This window comes from Bubalus kerabau, chromosome 7 (assembly GCF_029407905.1).
Source record: "Bubalus kerabau isolate K-KA32 ecotype Philippines breed swamp buffalo chromosome 7, PCC_UOA_SB_1v2, whole genome shotgun sequence".
NCBI classification, from domain to species: Eukaryota; Metazoa; Chordata; class Mammalia; order Artiodactyla; family Bovidae; genus Bubalus; species Bubalus kerabau.
In genome coordinates, this window is record NC_073630.1 from 95071581 (window position 1) to 95090252 (window position 18672).

The 18672-nt window shown below is 37.3% G+C and overlaps 2 protein-coding genes across 4 annotated transcripts in view; one reads left to right on the forward strand and one right to left on the reverse strand.

The window, feature by feature from the left end:
• Positions 1-18672, forward strand: part of ART3 (ADP-ribosyltransferase 3 (inactive)) — a 144678-nt gene that overhangs the window by 6388 nt on the left and 119618 nt on the right. The gene's annotated exons all lie outside the window — the stretch shown is intronic.
• On the reverse strand, positions 10125-13103 carry CXCL10 (C-X-C motif chemokine ligand 10). 2 transcript variants are annotated; one of them, XM_055588836.1, is made up of 4 exons: positions 12783-13103; positions 12142-12268; positions 11828-11917; positions 10125-11398 (listed from the first exon to the last, which is right to left on the reverse strand). In XM_055588836.1, the coding sequence occupies exons 1-4, from the start codon at positions 12835-12837 to the stop codon at positions 11362-11364; spliced, it is 309 nt and encodes a 102-aa protein (XP_055444811.1). In that variant the 5' UTR covers positions 12838-13103; the 3' UTR covers positions 10125-11361. The 2 variants fall into 2 exon arrangements, with proteins under 2 accessions (XP_055444811.1, XP_055444810.1); XM_055588835.1 differs by lacking the exon at positions 12783-13103 and having other exon boundaries at positions 12142-12599.

Genomic DNA, 18672 nt, shown 5'->3' on the forward strand with positions numbered 1-18672 from the left:
TACTTTTGTGTTTCTTTGTATGCCTTTCTTGTTGAAAACTAGACATTCTGAGTATAGTAGGAACTCTGAAAATCTAATTCTCTCACTTGATGACTGAAACCATCCATTTGTTTCTTTACCAAGTATTTTTGCAAAGTGGGTATTCTTTGTTATGTGTAGTCACTGAAATTTGTTTACTTGTGTTGTGGTCAACCAGTGACCTGACATGACTTTATAAATGTAGGTCAAGACAAGTAGAATGACACACAAAGTCTACTCATGTATGTTAGGATAAATTTTATCCAAAATGAATTTCAGGAAGTTATCTTAGAGATCTGAATTAAAGTTGAATTCCAGATATTACTTTTAGATTTCTTTTCTCAAAATGAGATTAGATTGCATCCTTTGCAATATATACTAAATTTATATGGGAAATAAGTGAATATTTTATTTCTTTTGCATGTCAGTGCCCATAACCACGGAGAAGGCAATGGCACTCCACTCCAGTACTCTTGCCTGAAAAATCCCATGGACAGAGGAGCCTGGTAGGCTGTGGTCCATGGGGTCGCTAAGAGTCAGACATGACTGAGCAACTTCACTTTCACTTATTACTTTCATGCATTGGAGAAGGAAATGGCAACCCAGTCCAGTGTTCTTGCCTGGAGAATCCCAGGGGTGGGGGATCCTGGTGGGCTGACATCTCCGGGGTCACACAGAGTTGGATACTACTGAAGTGACTTAGCAGCAGCCCATAACCTAAAACCATTCCCTTTTGATTCCATCACTTGTTGGTACCTCAAGTCAGAATCTAAGTGGTATAATTTTGAAAATGTTCTTGGTTTACACCTTGCAGGCTCAAGAGGATCTGGAAGTCTTGAAATAGAGGAAGTAGCAGATGTGACAAAAGTTAGCTTTGGGGAACTAAGAGCACCTTTTGTATTCTACTATAGTACCCAAAATTTCAAACTTGATTTTAAAATAAAACATATACTCCCTTGAAACAAAGAATGCCTGTTATGTTAGTAGGAAGCAAATGTTAATATATAGCATTTATGCTAAGGCTTACTCTGAAAACGTCCTTATCCTATCTTTGAGAATTCCTACAGCAAGCCAAGATGATTGTATAAACTTTGTTTTTTTTGTAGTTTTTATTAAAAAAGTAATGTTGCTGATTTCCAGATTACAAAATTGGGTGTTTCAAACTGTATTTGCTACTCATTCCAAGATTCAAATATATTTCTCGTGGTATGTGCTCCCAGTTGAAAATTATGATCTAACATTTCAACTAATGTTATAGTGTCTGCCATTGTGAATATATCTTGTCTGTCTTTTCTCCTCTGGTATTTGTGGTATTTGTTAGTTAGGCTTTGTGGTTGCTGATGTGTAATTTGTGAAAATTCATTTATTACTTTAATTGTGAATTTTTTTAATTGGAGTATAGTTACTTTACAATTTTGTTAGGTGAATTTTTATTTTGAGTGATTTAGTTAGATGTAATGCATTGTGTTATTACTCATAATTCTGTTTCAACCAAAATGTATAATTCCAATTTAATTAGGTTCTGTTTTTATGTTCTAAAACACAGATGAGATACTTCAGTAAATGATGGTCTTTGACTTGGAATTTTATTTTCTGTCTCAATCCATTCTTTCCCTGCAAGCTAAGTAATTGTTTTACTTAGTCCCAAAGTATGGTGAGCTATTTACAGAGGTCTTTGTGTGTATATGAATGGTGGCTGTCTACAGTGCTAATGCTGTGATTCTTGCTTCTTGATCAGGCTGAACTTCAGCAAGCTCCTCAATAAGAATTTCACTTAGAATTCTGTTTTCTTTGTCAAATCTTCCCTGAACACACCACAGCCCTAGGTCATCTTTCTTTTCCTCAGTAGCTCTTAAACTTAGTTTAGAATTTATTATGTTGACTGTCTTATCCTGCTCCCTTTAGTATTCCTTCTGAGTGATGATGAGCATCAGTTAGAGTGAGACAATGTAGATCCATATGCATTTCATTTTTTTGTACCTATTAGTCATCAGGAGGTATAATTGATCTGCATGGTCTAAATTCAATAACATAAATACTATAATTCCTTATGACTGTAATCAAATTTTTAAAAATGAATTATTAAGGTAATTAAACAAGGAGGCCATTAGATTGAGGTGGCTTTAGTGCCTTGGTAGCCTACACCAGCAAACTAAAACCAGAGTCAGTACACTTGAATCTGAAAAAATGAAAACCAGTCAACTAGGTTTTCCCAAGTAAGGCAGCTATTTAAGCTGTAGTCAATCGAATACTTTCCTTGCTTTGCTTCTGCATCTTCTCTGTAAAAACCTCAGCCCTAACTCCTGTCAATGGAGTGTTTCTAACCAGCTTTGGTTTGGCGCTGCTTGATTTGACTTAATGTTTGCTCAAATAAACTTTTGAAAAATATCAATGTGTGTGCCTCAGTTTCCCTTTTAACAAGACTGTCTTTGTTTGTTGTACAGAAGCTTCCCAAACGCCTTCCAGGTACCACTATAAGGTGGATCTAGCTAGGCTAGGCTTCCCAGGTGGCTGAGTGGTAAAGAATCCACCTGTCATTGCAGGAGATGTGGGTTTGATCCCTTGGTCAGGAAGATCCCCTGAAGAAGGAAATGGCAACCTACTCCAGTGTTCTTGCCTGGCAACCCACTCCAGAATTCCATGGACAGAGGAGCCTGACAGGCTACTGTCCATAGAGTCACAAATGAGTCTGACATGACTTAGCAACTAAACAACAACCAAGCTAGACTACATATTGTTCTGCCTCTGTTTATGGTTGACTTCGTTACTATGTGGGCTTTTCTTAATAAAACAAAATTAACAAGATGAGAAGTCCAGTTACCTACACAATTTAGAATGGCACATTCATGATTTAGTCTCAATTTTACCCTTACTCATATAGTCAGAATATGACTTTGATCTCTTTATATCTCCTGTGATTGTAATAATATAAGCATTCTTTTATCTTGAGGAAAGTTAATATGTATCCCTGTAGTGTTTTAGTGATAACTTACATGTTCCTTTGAATTTAACACAAGGTATTTCTACTAACTGTATGTAAGATGTTTATCACTTCCAACATAATAGATTTCTTTTTTGATCAGCATTATTTACAATACCAGTTATCTAAACATCAGTGTTTCCTACCTTTGATTGCTGGTGATATTTGGTTTATATATGTGCTTTTTTCCCACTGGAGTATAAAAATTTTAAGGTCAGATATCATGTTGTCTTTGTTGCCTCATTGGATCTTGACGATAGTAGGTGCACAGTTCGTTAAGTTGAATTTGATTGAGTTGAGAATATGCCAGGAATCCATTTAGTCTCATATAGTAATCTGAAGGATGTCTTTAATTTCTAACAGCAAGTTTGTGCCCTCAGTGGTTCTAGAAGTTTTTTAAAAAGGTGGTATTATGGTTAATAGTTCAGATAGTCTTGAAATTCTAGAAATACCTTGGAAATAATGACTATTTATATCTCCTTTAGGGCCAGATCTTGAAGTCAGCTCAGGTTTCTAAATCCCTAGACTGCCAAATATGTCCAGAGTCATTTGCATGTAAGATTACCCAGATTGAAGTGTGTATACTGATGTCCCTGGGGCCTGAAGTGAATGTTCTGCAAACTGAAATGGTCTGTTCAAGGTCTTGAATGAATTAGTACAGTCATGGTTTTTAGCCATTTGGAGGTTGTTGAGCTCTCTGACAGTCTGGTAAAGGCTACCTATATGTGTGCATTTGTATGTTTTGCTTATAATTTTAGGAAACTGTTGAGCCTTGAAAACCACACATACCAAGGTAAAATCCATGCTCCTCACAGGGTTTCATTCTGAAAGACACTTATTTCAAAACCAAAAATAACTTGTCTTATTTTCACTTGTGATAGAGACAAGCATATTGTTTACATATAATGCAACATTTTCCCAGTTTGTTCAAATTTAATTAGAGCCAGAACAACATGGCCATCTCATTTCCTAGGCTCAGATGCAAGAGAAAAACTCCCTTACTTTTACTTTAGTTACTGCTGCTGCTAAGTCGCTTCAGTCGTGTCCGACTCTGTGCGACCCCATAGGTAAAAGTCTTCTGGGAATGATGGAGTTGGACAGACTCTTTAACTCTCCTTAAGATGAGATTGATGTTAAACTTTTTTCAATTTCTCCTTTTGTCCTCTTTTCCTATTCTGTAGTAACTAAAGTCTCCAGTACTCTTGCCTGGAAAATCCCATGGATGGAGGAGCCTGGTGGGCTGCAGTCCACGGGGTTGCTAAGAGTCGGACACGACTGAGCGACTTCACTTTCACTTTTCACTTGCATGCATTGGAGAAGGAAATGGCAGCCCACTCCAGTGTTCTTGCCTGGAGAATCCCAGGGACGGAGGAGCCTGGTGGGCTGCCGTCTATGGGGTCGCACAGAGTCGGACACGACTGAAGCGACTTAGCAGCAGCAGTAACTAAAGTAAAAGTAAGGGAGTATTTCTCTTGCATCTGAGCCTAGGAAATGAGATGGCCATGTTGTTCTGGCTCTAATTAAATTTGAACAAACTGGGAAAATGTTGCATTATATGTAAACAATATGCTTGTCTCTATCACAAGTGAAAATAAGACAAGTTATTTTTGGTTTTGAAATAAGTGTCTTTCAGAATGAAACCCTGTGAGGAGCATGGATTTCCCCTACTCTTAACAGCTTTTGGTGCTGTTAGAGCATTAAATTTAGTTTTAAAGCACATTTATTTTTGAAAGTCGTGTAAGCCGCTGCCTAAAACCTAACCTTAATTCTGTTTCCAGTCGGGGCCTCTCATGGTTTAGTAAACAGTTTGCCAGTACACATAGTGGATATTGTAATGGGAGAAGGTTGTCATGCCTTCTGTGCCTGTGATGATTCAACAAAACTAGTAAGCTTCTCTTTATTTCTAAGTTGACTTTCTCCTAAGGTTTAAGAGTGTCCCACCAAGGGATGCTCCTCTATTTGGGGCTTCCCAGGTTGAAATTAAAAGACGCTTACTCCTTGGAAGGAAAGTTATGACCAACCTAGATAGCATATTCAAAAGCAGAGACATTACTTTGCCAAAAAAGGTCCATCTAGTCAAGGCTATAGTTTTTCCTGTGGTCACGTATGGATGTGAGCACATCCATGGTGGATCCACAGTATGGACTGTGAAGAAGGCTGAGCGCCAAAGAAGTGATGCTTTTGAACTGTGGTGTTGGAGAAGACTCTTGAGAGTCCCTTGGACTGCAAGGAGATCCAACCAGTCCATTCTGAAGGAGATCAGCCCTGGGATTTCTTTGGAAGGAATGATGCTAAAGCTGAAACTCCAGTACTTTGGCCACCTCATGAGAAGAGTTGACTCATTGGAAAAGGCTCTGATGCTGGGAGGGATTGGGGACAGGAGGAGAAGGGGACAACAGAGGATGAGATGGCTGGATGGCATCACTGACTCGATGGACGTGAGTGTCAGTGAACTCCGGGAGTTGGTGATGGACAGGGAGGCCTGGCGTGCTGTGATTCACGGGGTCTCAAAGAGTTGAACATGACTGAGCAACTGAACTGAACTGAACTGAACTGAGGTGGCTCTAGTGGTAAAGAGTCTGCCTGCAGTGCAGGAGACCTGGGTTTGATCCCTGGGTTGGGAAGATCCCCAGCAGGAGGGCATGGCAACCCACTCCAGTGTTCTTGTGGAATGCTATGGAAGTGATGGGAATATGCTTGCTGTATTTGAGAAGTATAGGAGGCTGGTATGGCTGAAGTAGAAAGGTAGAGGTGGAGAGTGGCAGGAATGAGGCAGGAGAGTTATGCAGAGCCTTACAGACCATGATGAATTTTGGATTTCATGTCAAGTGTGGTGGAATGGTATTGGAGGGATGAAACCAGGGGAGAAATATAATTATATTAATTTTTTATAAATGTTGCAATGATTTGTATAGTGAATAACCTGTAGCAGGCAAGAGGTTAAGCAAGGAGACTGATAACAAATACATTTGGATCACCATACATTATTATATGATGATCCAAAATACATTCACTAATAGGTTGGTGATTTTTAACACGAGCTGTTAAGTTTTAGTCTAGCATGGAGAAAGAAGTTCTGGTATCTATATGACTCTGTTCTCAGTTTAGATCTTTTTTCAGAGATGATTAGTTTCATAAAGGTCCCTGAGAGCATAAATCTTAGTCCTTTAAGACTGATGCTTAAAATTCAGTGCCTTTGAAAATTGCTTAACTTTTTCCCTCTTATTGTAATTAAAAAAAAAAAAAACAGTAAAAATGTTCTTATAGGAAACTTGGAAAATAAAATTTAAAAAAATTATATATAATCCTATCATGTCGTTCAGTCATTCAGTTGTGCCTGATTCTTTGTGACCCCACAGACTGCAGCATGCCAGGCTTCCCTGTCCTTCACCATCTCCCGGAGCTTGCTCAAACTCATGTCCATCGAGTCAGTGATGCCATCCAACCATCTCATCCTCTGTTGTCCCTTCTCCTCCTGCCTTCAATCTTTCCCAGCATCAGGGTCTTTTCGAAGGAGTCAGTTCTTTGCATCAAGTGACTATGGTATTGGAGCTTCAACATCAGTTGTTCCAATGAATATTCAGGACTGATTTCTTTTAGGATTGACTGGTTTGATCTCCTTTCAGTCCAAGAGTCTTCTCCAACACCACAGTTCAAAAGCATCGGTTCTTCAGTGTTCAGCTTTCTTTATGGTCCAACTCTCACATCCATACCTGACTACTGGAAAAACCATAGCTTTGACTAGACAGACTTTTGTCAGCAAAGTAATGTAGAAATAGTATTTTAATTAGCTCTTGATAGTTTGTTGTCTTAGCAACATTTATGGAGGATTTCTACTTCTCTTTTATTTGAGAAAACAGAGGCCCATACAAGCTGTAATGACTTATTAAATATTGTATTCTTACTGCTTTATTGAGGTTTCAGCCAGTCTCTGAATGGAGGGAGAACAGTGTTAATCAGTTATCAAGGTCTAGATATGGGACATGAATTAACCAAATATGGTTTGACAAAGAAAATTAAGAGGCAAAATTACAATTACTTTTCCCTTTCCCATTTTCCCTTCTTTATAGGAAGCCAGTGTTCTTAAATCAGGTTGCAACATATTGGTCATTGTAGGCCATATATTCCCTCCCCCTGCCAAAAAAAGAGATTCTCCCCTTGAGATTTACAACATGACTGTAATACAGTAGATATGTCCGTTTTGTTCACTGTGTACATCAAATTTTACTTACATCAGCTTTCTGCTTAGAAAAGATGTTCTTTTTCACCTCTTAACTTCCCTAAGAATAGAGACTTATTTTTTAAAATATCTTCATAGATTTCTCTTCCTGAACTAGATTTCTGCATGAGCCTTGTCTTCTGGCTTATAATTTTTAAAAATCTCATTAAATTTTTTTCTATTTGTGTAAGAGACAAGTGCACATTCGAAGGATGTGTACTTGTGTCCCTCATGGCAATTAAGTAAGGGAGTCCCTTGTTGTGGACAAGGCGGTGTAGACTATATATCATTTAAGAGCCAATATGTCACTTCCATCCTTCTCTTCCTGTCATGGCGACTCTCAACTGAGATTGAGGGAGACTGTTCTTGAGTTAGCGTAGAGGCCCTGTCCACCTGCATGGAACTTGGTGTGAACAAGAAATAAATTTTTATTGTGGTGCATATTTAATATTTTGAGAGCTTTGTTACTACAACATAGTCTGGCAGTCTTGAACATTTTTTCAAGTATGTTTTATAATATGTATATAGTTTATAAATATGTACTGATAATGATGGCATACATAGAAAGAATTTTTCCTGATCTGATTCCTGTCTGTCTCCTCAAAATCATTTCTCACAATATCCATTTAAACTTCCATTCTTCCAGACTGAATGCACTATGCTGTTTCACACCCGTGTCTTTGTACATGCTCTTTCCTTTACTAGAATTCGCTTTTATTTTTCTACCTATCAGATACATACGTGTCTTTCAAATTTCAGATTGTCATCACTTTCCCTGATTTCCTCTATTTCCTTTGTACATTTGGGATTTTTTCAGTTCAGATTTATTTACCTTTGTTTCTGTCATTAATAGTAAATTATGAACTTCACAGAGTAGTAATTTCTTTTAACCTGGGTATATAATGGGGATAAATGTTTGTTAAACAAATGCCCTGCCTTTGAACAGAGAACAATTTAAAGCTCTGTTGGTTAATACCTTCCTGAAAAGTAGTTGGCAGTTGGTTGAGAATAAAATAGGTGATCTTTTGTGTAAATTCATGGGGTCAGGAAGAAAAAGAAAATGAGAGGGCAGGAAGGAGAAATTCTGCCACTTCAATTTTGCTGTGATCCCCTTAAGGTTTTCATAGTAAGGGCCATGTAATGTGGTGTTAGTGTTTGTGCTTTCTCTGCATTAGATTTTTATCTATCTTTTCAGTTTCCTTCATTGGGTACAGTTGACATACTGAACTGGTACTATCATATTAGTTTCAGGTTTAGAACCTAATGGTTCAGTATTTGTATATATTGTGGAATGATCGATCATCATGTCACCACAATAAGTCTAGTTAGCATCTGTCACATAGTTACAGTTTTTTCCTTGTGATGAGAACCTTTACCATTTACTGTCTTGCATAACTTTCACATATGCAGTACAGCGTTATTAACTACAGTCGTTATGCTGTACATTACATCCCCAGCGATAGCTCTATTATTCTGTCATTTTTGCTATGTGAAGTTGCTTGATGTTCGTGAAGACATCTCAGAGTTGGTAATATTCTGAAGTTCTTTGTTTCTTTGCTAGTTTGTTTTGGCTTATTAAGTGTAAAATAGAGCATGTATTTAACAATTAAATGTGTAGGTACAGATTAAAGAACAAATTCTCATGTACCCATTATTTAGGTGAAAAATAAAACTTTACTATAGTCCAGAAGCCCCTTATGTGCTATTCCCTAGTTTCATTTCCTTCTCACCTCCTGAAATAATCACCATCCTGAACTTTATGGAAATGATTCCTTTGTTTTTGTTTTCATCATATATGTCTCTACAGTTGACCCTTGCACAACATAGGGATTGGGGTGCTGACCCTTGCACAACATAGGGATTGGGGTGCTGACCCTTGGACAACATAAGGATTGGGACGCTGACCCTCTTCCCCACCCAAGTCAAAAATCCATATGTAACTTTATAGTTGACTCTTTGTACCTGTTGGAGAAGGAAATGGCAACTCACTCCAGTATTCTTTCCTGGAGAATCCCATGAACAGAGGAGCCTGGCATGGGGTCGCAAGAGTCAGACACGACTTAGCGACTAAACCACCACCACCACCACCTCCATATCTGTGGTTCCATATCTGGGGATTTAACCAGCTGCAAATCATGTAGTACTGTAGTACGTATTGAAAGAAATTTCGATGTAAGTGGATCCATATAGTTCGAACTTGTGTGTTCAGGAGTCTTTGTCAGTGTTTATTTCCCCTGTTTTAAAACTTTATATAGTAAATGGAACCTTGCTGCATGTACTTTTCTGTGGCAAGCTTCTTTTGTGCAAGACTGTTTTTGAAATTCATCCATGTTGATGTGTATAGTTGTACTTCATTTATTTTCACACTGTATAATATTCCATTGAATTAAAATACTCTTGTTTACTTATCCATTCTATTTATGAACATGTGGCTTTATATACAGAATTTTACTATTGTAAACAGTGTTGCTAGAACATTCTCTCTGTATATCCTATGTAAGAATTTATCAGTGGTGTCTACATAGTAGTTGAATTGGTAGAGCATAGAGTGTGCACATGTTAAATTGTATGAAATAATACCAAATGGTTTTCAGGGTAGTCATAGCTGTTTTCTCTTTCATCAAAAGTGGAGGTATCTCTTTACTCTAGATACCTTCCTGATACTTGATATTACCCAACATAAAGTTTTTTTTCTAATTTGGTGGCATGAAATGGCATACCATAATGATTTGAATGTATGTGTCCCTGATTACTAATGAAATTGAGCATCTTTTCATATGTTAAGGGATTGTGCTTTTTTCTTTTCTGGAATTCCTGTTCATTTGTTTCCTGTTTTTCAGCTAGTTGTCCTTTCCTTTTCAGATACTAATAATGTGCCAACTAAATGCTTTGCAAATACCTTCTCAGTGACTGATTGGATATGGGAGGTGAGGGAGAAGTAGTGTAGAAGTGCTCAGAAAAGTCTGGTTTTGGGAGCTGAATGGATGGTGCTGCTGTTCATCTAGGGTGTAAAATAGAGGAGGAGAAATAGATCTGGGCGCAGGGGGAAGAGGCATTAATTTAAGATATTTTGGAGTTTGATGTTATCATGTTGCAAATGTCTCAAAGAAAGTTGACTCTTAAGGATCTGAAGCTCAGGCCAAGCTCTGCTTTGCCACATAAGCCCTGGAAGAATCCTGTATAATGGGCCTTCCAGGAGACTACAGTTGGAAGGAATGTGGTAATCCTCAAACTAATTTGTCCTCCACCTACCCCTGCTTCTTTGGCTCTGGATTCTCCGGTGTATGCTTTTTATGAAATAAATGTCCCAGTCAAATGATCCACCAGACACTTCATCTTAGTTATAATTATTTATTATGTTTTTGGCTTCTAAACAATTACATAATCTTTCTTAGTTTTTCTAAGAGAGAACATTACTTTTATTTTGGAAATCATTTAGCATATTTGTCTTACATAGCATGCAGAACATGTATCTACATTTAAAAATTTATTCCATTGCAATAATTACACAAGTTAATAGTTGTATACAAGTTATTCCATGAACACTGAAAATCATATAAAAAACATATATCTTTAAGAATTCTACTTTGTATAGTTTTTGACTAAGTACTACTATTTTCACCTACATTTCCAGATATTTCTGGCTGCTTCTATATATTTGGAACTATGTGCATAACACCTGAAAGAATACAGGCCCCTTGGAGGGGTGGCAGTGGAAGCTCCTGGAATAAAGATCTTTCTTTAAAAAGCAGATTGTGTTATTGGTTTGAGTATCTCTTAGTTATTTGAGATCCTAAGGTCTCTAATAAGCCCAGAGCTGGAAAGATCCCTTAATTACCTAGAAAGATTGGAAAGGGGAGGAAACTGTCAGTAGCAAGGCTGGGACTTAGCACATTGACTGAGAAAGTAGTGCCTCGGTGTAGCTTACAGTTATAGTGCCCGGGCAGAGTTACTACTGAACAGCTCAGGGTGATGAGCCACCCTCTCCCTTGCAGGAGTAGTAGCAGCTGATTTGGTGACTGGCTTGGTCACCTTTTAGGAAAACCGAAGTCCACGGACAATTAGGGCTTGACATATACTGTACACAGGGAAACAGTTGTAGAGGTAGCTTCTCTCTGGTCCATCCTTATCAGTAGTGCAGTGATTATGCCTCTTTCTGTGTTCGAGGAGATCTTTTAGTCCTGTAAGAAGAGAAAGAGGGTGTAAGGGACTCTAATGAGTCCAGTCTAAATTCTGCTAGGAACGTACTGAGTTCATAGGTAATCCTAGGTCCTTAGATGAAGTGTGGTGAGACAATCATTGTGGGTTACACAGGATGCTTTTTTAAGGCCAGGAAAAGCTTATGGGAAATTTATCTTTGCTTGCATTGTTATAGCTCTGCTTCAAGGTTGAAGTGGCCTAATGACACTTCCAGACAGGTAATTAGGGTAACTTTTGATACCAAACAAGATGACACCTGAAGTATAGAAGCAGATGGAGGTAGTGGAAGCATGGTGGTAGCACCGTTTTAAGCCAAGAATTCCACCGGAAAGCCCAATGCAAATATTTCTAACTTCCCAAAATCGACATTTCTTAAAAAGCAGTTCTTCTGAAAGCAATAGCAAACCTACCTTTGCTTGTTAATTGCTTTCAGTAAATTCTTGATGGTCTTAGATTCTGGATTCAGACATCTTTTCTCCCCATTCTTTTTCATTGTGGCACTGTAGGAGTAAAAAAGAGTGAAAATATTTAAAACAATGTTGGGCCAATAAAACAGATGGAATATATAATTTTAAAGTCAGGCATTTAGGTTTCACTTTAGATGTTTCTCTTTGCTCTATGGAAGTCTTAGGATCAACATAAACCCTTTACTGATGTTTGGAATAATCATCACGTATTTATTGTTTGATTACAGCCAGGGAGATGATCATTAGGTTTTACTCACATAATCTCAACACGTGGGCAGGATTGACTTGCAGGAATCACTTCAAGTTTTTCTAAGGACCTTGGATTAACAGATCCATTACTGATCTCGATGCAGGAACAGCGTGTATTCCTAGAGAGAGGTATGCCTGCAGGAAAAGAGACAGGTATAGCAGAGGACATTAGCACAGTTTTCATTTTAGGCATTTAATGTGGATTTGGTAGTACTTAGCAGAACCTCTGCCTCCATGTGTAATCATAGTCAATCTGTGATCATACAGCTCTGTTTGATTTAATTAGTTGATTCCCTGAAAGAATGGAATTGTAACTTGTTGATTGTAAAATGCATTGAGCCCCAGTCATATAGTTAATTACACTTAAGTTAACTAAGGAGATACCTGTCTCTTCCTCTTTCTCTTCCTTCCCTCATATTTTCTCTGTATATCCTTCTTTCTTTTCCACTCCCACCTTCCTCCTCCTCTCTTCTTTTATTCCACTTGCTTCTCTGATAATAAGCTCTGATCAGAAGCAATCTCTTCATTTACCCTTCATTTTTAGGCAGGCTGTAAAACTTTTGCAAATACATTATTTCTGTACTTCAAAAATCTATACCCTAGTCCTATTTCTGTTCTTATAAGTTAAGTATCCCTTGATGTTCCTTACCTTGACTCAGAGTCAGAAGGATAAGGCAGAAAATAAGAAAACCGCTTTTGTTCATGGTGCTGCAACTGAAGGTACTTCTGCAGTAGGCTCAGACTGCCTGAACAGTTGAGGAGTGTCTCAGAAAACGTCGATCTCAGATGCAGTATATATTTGCAAAGGCACTTTCCCTCTCTAACTCTGATTGGATGACATTACAGTTGACTTGGCAAAACCTGCACTCTGTTCTTTGGGGAAGTCCCACACTGCAGAATCGAAGATATTGTTTATATTTATTGTGGCTTCTGAGGTACGGAATTTCCCTCTCCCTCCTTTGTTTCAATAAGAGTGAGTTAGGTTTCACTTTCTAAAAGATGAACAGTTTCTTGAAAACCATAACTTTATTGCAAGTAGAATTACTTTAAAAAAAGGAACTTATATTCTTGCACTTCCTGCAAAATAAAAATGTCAACTTAAACTCAAATCAGAGTCCTAAATACAGTTTTGTTTTTTTTTTAACTATGTGTTGCACAGATCCATCTCTCCTTTATTTTGTTGTTCTTACAAATATATCTATACATTTGTGTCCATTAAAATTAATTTATATTGATGTTTTATGCCTAAATACAGTTTTAAAATGAGTAAGCCTTAATATTTGTTTCAAATCCATTTAAATTTGCATCAGTAAAGCATAAATAGGAAATCTTACTTTTATTCACTTTTTATACTTTTTATGGGTTTCAGCGATGTCATATATGTTCTCATTTTATTTCTATAATCTGTAAGAAGATAGGAAATTATTTTATATGTGGGAGAGTAATTTTAAAGATTAGATAATAGTGTTAGGTTTTCATCCATTTATTTTAACTATGTTGCTTTTCTCTCAACATTTTAAATTTTGGTAATACTTTCAGAGGCTCAGCAATTTAAAAAATGTCCTTAGTAATAGCAATTTCTCCTCCTTTGGAGGTAAATTTAATTTTTGGAAACAATAATTTTGCCAGCACTGCAGTATTTGATCAAATAGCGGAGAGTTTGATCAAATAGTACCAAGTAATAGGTTTGGTCTTCTGGAGAAGGTCAAAGACATGGAACTGGCAAGTTTCAAGGAATTCTAGAAGTGCTCCGATTATTCAGTAACATCACTAAAATAAGTGAATAACCTCCAACATAATTATTTCTAGGTTAAATACTATGTATTTGGATATCTGATTTCTTGTATGTTAGTAAACAAGTTTCATGTACTACAGTCCATCCCTGAATGAAAACATCATAGGATCCAGAATGGAGTAAGAAAAGGATTTGTAGCTATAGTAGGGTTAAAAGCTTTTTGAGGAAATAAATTTAAAATAGGGGCATAAATAAAGACAGACCTTAGGAGAACAGAATGGAAACAGAGATTGGTTTAAGATGGGTACAGCTCTAAGAGAATGTCACATGCAAAGCAGAGGCAAAAATGTGATAGCCTTAGAGCTGGTAACATTGATAACTAAAATAAGCACACTTTCAGCTGGGCAAATAGGGTCAAAACCTGGTTTCTTATTTTAGCATTCAGTAATGCTTGGCTGATTATTCACAGCAGACATTATTAGTAAGAAGTAGGTAATACCCTTTTATATAACATGTGTTAGAAATTCACCAGTGTTCAAAAGACAAATAGTCTGGTTGTATTCTTGGCAAGTGATTGACAACAGGAGATACAAAATTAAATACTATTCTAAATGCTGGCATCCAGATGCAGGTGATACTTGGGACCTAGGAAAATATCTGGGGGGGTCTTTTCATAGTCAGCCTGGCTGCAGCAATGTAGGAATGGTCCAGGGAAAGGTAGGGCTTCCACACTAGGGTTAGACTAGTGTACCTGGCAGGAACTGGCCTAAAAGTTGGCATAGAGGCCAAGATAAAAGCCCATATTTGTAAACTGAACACATGTAAAACTTGGAACCTCATATGCAGGGGCTCCATCATCAGAACAGTGTATGAGTTTTGCTTCGGGATGCAGAAATTTCTGGATTGTTGAATCTCAGGTTGGTCTGTTCTAAGGACTGGGGTAGAGCTAAGCTTGCAAGTGGGTAAGTCAGTAGACTTAGCTGTGGGGAAACTGGAAAGTAAAAAGGAGAGTGAAGTGAGGCAGAGACTGATACAACTGGGAAGACTTTCATCCAGCAAAAAGGCCTTCTTCTGATGAGGGAAAGGGGTGTGAGAGACAATGACATGGAGGAGCCCTCCCATAACTGTTTGTGTAGAATAAAAATTGGACTGTGAGTAAAAATGCCAAACATTTTTTGGGGAAAATTCTTGACATCATGGATGGAAGAGGCACTGGACAGTTCAACATTAAACAATAAACAGATACATGGTGATAATTTTATTTTTGTTAGTATCTAATTTCACAAATAAGATGCTATCTATACAGCACAGTAGGAGAGTTGAGGTAGAGATGCCCAATAATGGACTGTTAGTAAGAAAATATTTATTACTCATTTAATTGATCTTTAGTTAAATATTCAGTTCAGTTCAGTCACTCAGTTGTGTCTGACTCTTTGTGACCCCATGAATTGCAGCACGCCAGGCCTCCCTGTCCATCACCAACTCCCGGAGTTCATTGAGACTCACGTCCATCGAGTCAGTGATGCCATCCAGCCATCTCATCCTCTGTCGTCCCCTTCTCCTCCTGCCCTCAATCCCTCCCAGCATCCGAGTCTTTTCCAATGAGTCAACTCTTCGCATGAGGTGGCCAAAGTACTGGAGTTTCAGCTTTAGCATCACTCCTTCCAAAGAACACCCAGGGCTGATCTTCAGAATGTACTGGTTGGATCTCCTTGCAGTCCAGGGGACTCTTAAGAGTCTTCTCCAACACCACAGTTCAAAAGCATCAATTCTTCTGCGCTCAGCCCTCTCACAGTTAAATATTACATAGCATTAACTATATGCCAGGCATTGTTTGAAGTGCTTTATGAATACTGACTTCATCCTTAGTTCTGGGGTCCATTTTCTTGACAACTTTGTTGTGTTGTCTTTCCAGAGAGAACATTGTCCTTGATTTGGATTTCTGATTTTTGTTCTCTCTGTCTTAATTAGCTGAAGACATCATTGAGGTTATTTTGGTGCCTCAATAATTAAACACCTAGGGTTTAAGATGGGTCTGTTTTACACTGAATCTCATACTGAAATGAAAAATACTGTATTGTATATGTATGTTACACACATATATTCAGATAAACACGTGTTAGCCAGTAAACAATCACACAGATACACATTTATTTACTTATACTATTTAATATGGTAGTTTCCTTTCCTGAAACAGATCATGTTCTATTGGATTTGTGTTAGAATATATTGAGCATTGTATATCCTGGGATTTTTGTGATGGGGAAAAAGACATTTATTTCTTCCTAGTTCTGATATTTGCATTTTAATTCTGTTAAAATATGTAAATTTTATTTGAGTTGAGTTTTATTGTGGTTTTAAAAATACTGCAGATAGATTTTATCATTCAGCATCTTGTCATTTATTCAGCTAGATAATTCCTCAGCTATATTCATGAGCCTGCTCAACGTCTCTTTCATCAGAAATATAGACACTTCCCAAAGTTTTTTGTATTCTTGTGTTTAACTGTTATGACTTAATGAATCATTATAAATTATCTTTCTTTGCCTCTACTAACAGTGTTTTGTTTGGTCTGTTAAGTGTAGCTACAACTATTCAGCTCTCTTTTGGTTACTGTTAACATGAAATATCTTTTTCTGTTGTTTAACTTTTAACATGTTTATGTCATTGAATATAAATTACATCTTTTGTAAAAACTGTACAGTTAGATCATGTTTTAAAAAAATCCATTCTGGAGGATAGTGGCCAAGATGGTGGAGTAGACAGATCCTGAGCTCACCTCCTTTTATGAGCACACTAAAATCACAACTATCTGCAGAACAATCATCAGTGAAAAAGACTGGAACCTGCCAGAAAATATCTTCTACAACAAGGACGTAAAGATGGAAACATAACATGATAAGTAGGAAGGGCAGACTTGTGATAAAAATCAAATCCCATTGCCCTGGGAATGCAACCCACAAACCAGAGAATAATTATATTGTACAGATTCTCCCTTAAAAGTGAGAGTTCTGAGCTCCAACACAAAAGATTTCAAATAGCCAAAGCAATCTTGAAAAGGAAAAACAGAGCTGTAGGAATCAGGTTCCCTGACTTCAGACTATACTACAATGGTACAGTAATCAAAACAGTATGTTAACCATCACAAAAACAGAAATACAGATCTATGGAACAGGACAGAAAGCCCAGAAATAAACTTACTCACTTGTGGTCAATTAATCTACTGTAAAGGAGGCAAGATTATACAGTAGAGGAAAGACAGTCTCTTCAAACAAATGATGTTGGGAAAACTGGACAGCTACATGTAAAAATGTAAATTAGAGCATTCTTTAACACCACACACAAAAATAAACTCAAAATGGCTTAAAGACCTAAATTTAAGACTGGATACTATAAAACTCTTAGAGAAAAACATAAGCCAAACACTGACATAAATTACAGCAATATCTTTTCCACACCATTTCCTAGAGTGATTGAAATAAAAACAAAAAATAAATGGGACATAATTAAACTTAAAAACTTCAGCACATCAAAGGAAGCCATATATGAAACAGAAAGACAACCCATAGAATGAGAGAAAATATTAGCAAACAAAGAAACTGACAAGGAATTAATCTCCAAAATATGCAGACATCTCATGTAGCTCAATAGCCAACAAAAAAATGAAAAAACCCAATCCACAAATGGGCAGAAGTCCTAAATTTCTTCAAAGAAGACATGCAAATGGGCAAGAGGCACATGAATAGATGTTTAACTTTGCTAATTATTAGAGAAATGCAAATGAAAACTGCAGTGAGATATCAGCTTACACCAGTCAGAAGGGCCATTATCAAAAAATCTACAAACAATAAATGGTGGAGAGAGTGGAGAGAAGGGAACCCTCCTACATGGTTGGTGGGAATGTAAATTGGGATAGCCACTATGGAGAACAATATGGAGGTTCCTTAGAAAACTAAAAGAGAACTACCATATGATCCAACAGTCCCATTCCTGGGCATATATCTGGAGAAAACTCTAATTTGGAAAGATACATGTACCCCCAATGTTCACTGTAGCGCTGTTTACAATAGCCAAAACAAGGAAGCAACTTAAATGTCCATTGACAGATGAATGGATAAAGATGTGGTATATACATAACAATGGAGTATTGCTCAGCCACAAAAAAGAATGAAATAATGCTGTTTGCTGCAACATGGATAGACCTGGAGATAATCATACTAAGTGAAGTACATCAGACAAAGACAAATATCATATGGTATTGCTTATATGCAGAATCTTAAAAAAAAAAAAAAAGATGCAAGTGAACTTACTTACCAGACAGAAACAGACTCAGAGACTTAGAGAAGAGAACAAACTTATGGGAACTTATGGTTACCAGGGGAAAGGGATAGATTCAAAGTTCAGGATTGACATGTACACACTGCTGTCTATGTCAAACCTGCGTCCCCTGCCGTAGGACTGCAAAGTCTTAACCACTGAACCACCAGGGAAGTCTCCAGCCACTATATGTAAAACAGATAATCAACAAGGACCTACAGTATAGCACAGGGAACAGGGCTCAATATTCTGTAATAATCTAACTAGGAAAATAATTTGAATCACATCACTGTACACTTGAAACTAAGACAATATTGTTAATCAACTATGCTCCAATATAAAATTAAAAAAAAAAATCCGTAAGTTGTCATGTCATTCTTCTGCATAGGACCTTTCAATAACTTAGTTATATTTAGAATTAAATCCAATTCTGTATCTTGTTTTACTAAGTTCTCTGTAATCTGGTTACTACTGATTTCTCCACCCT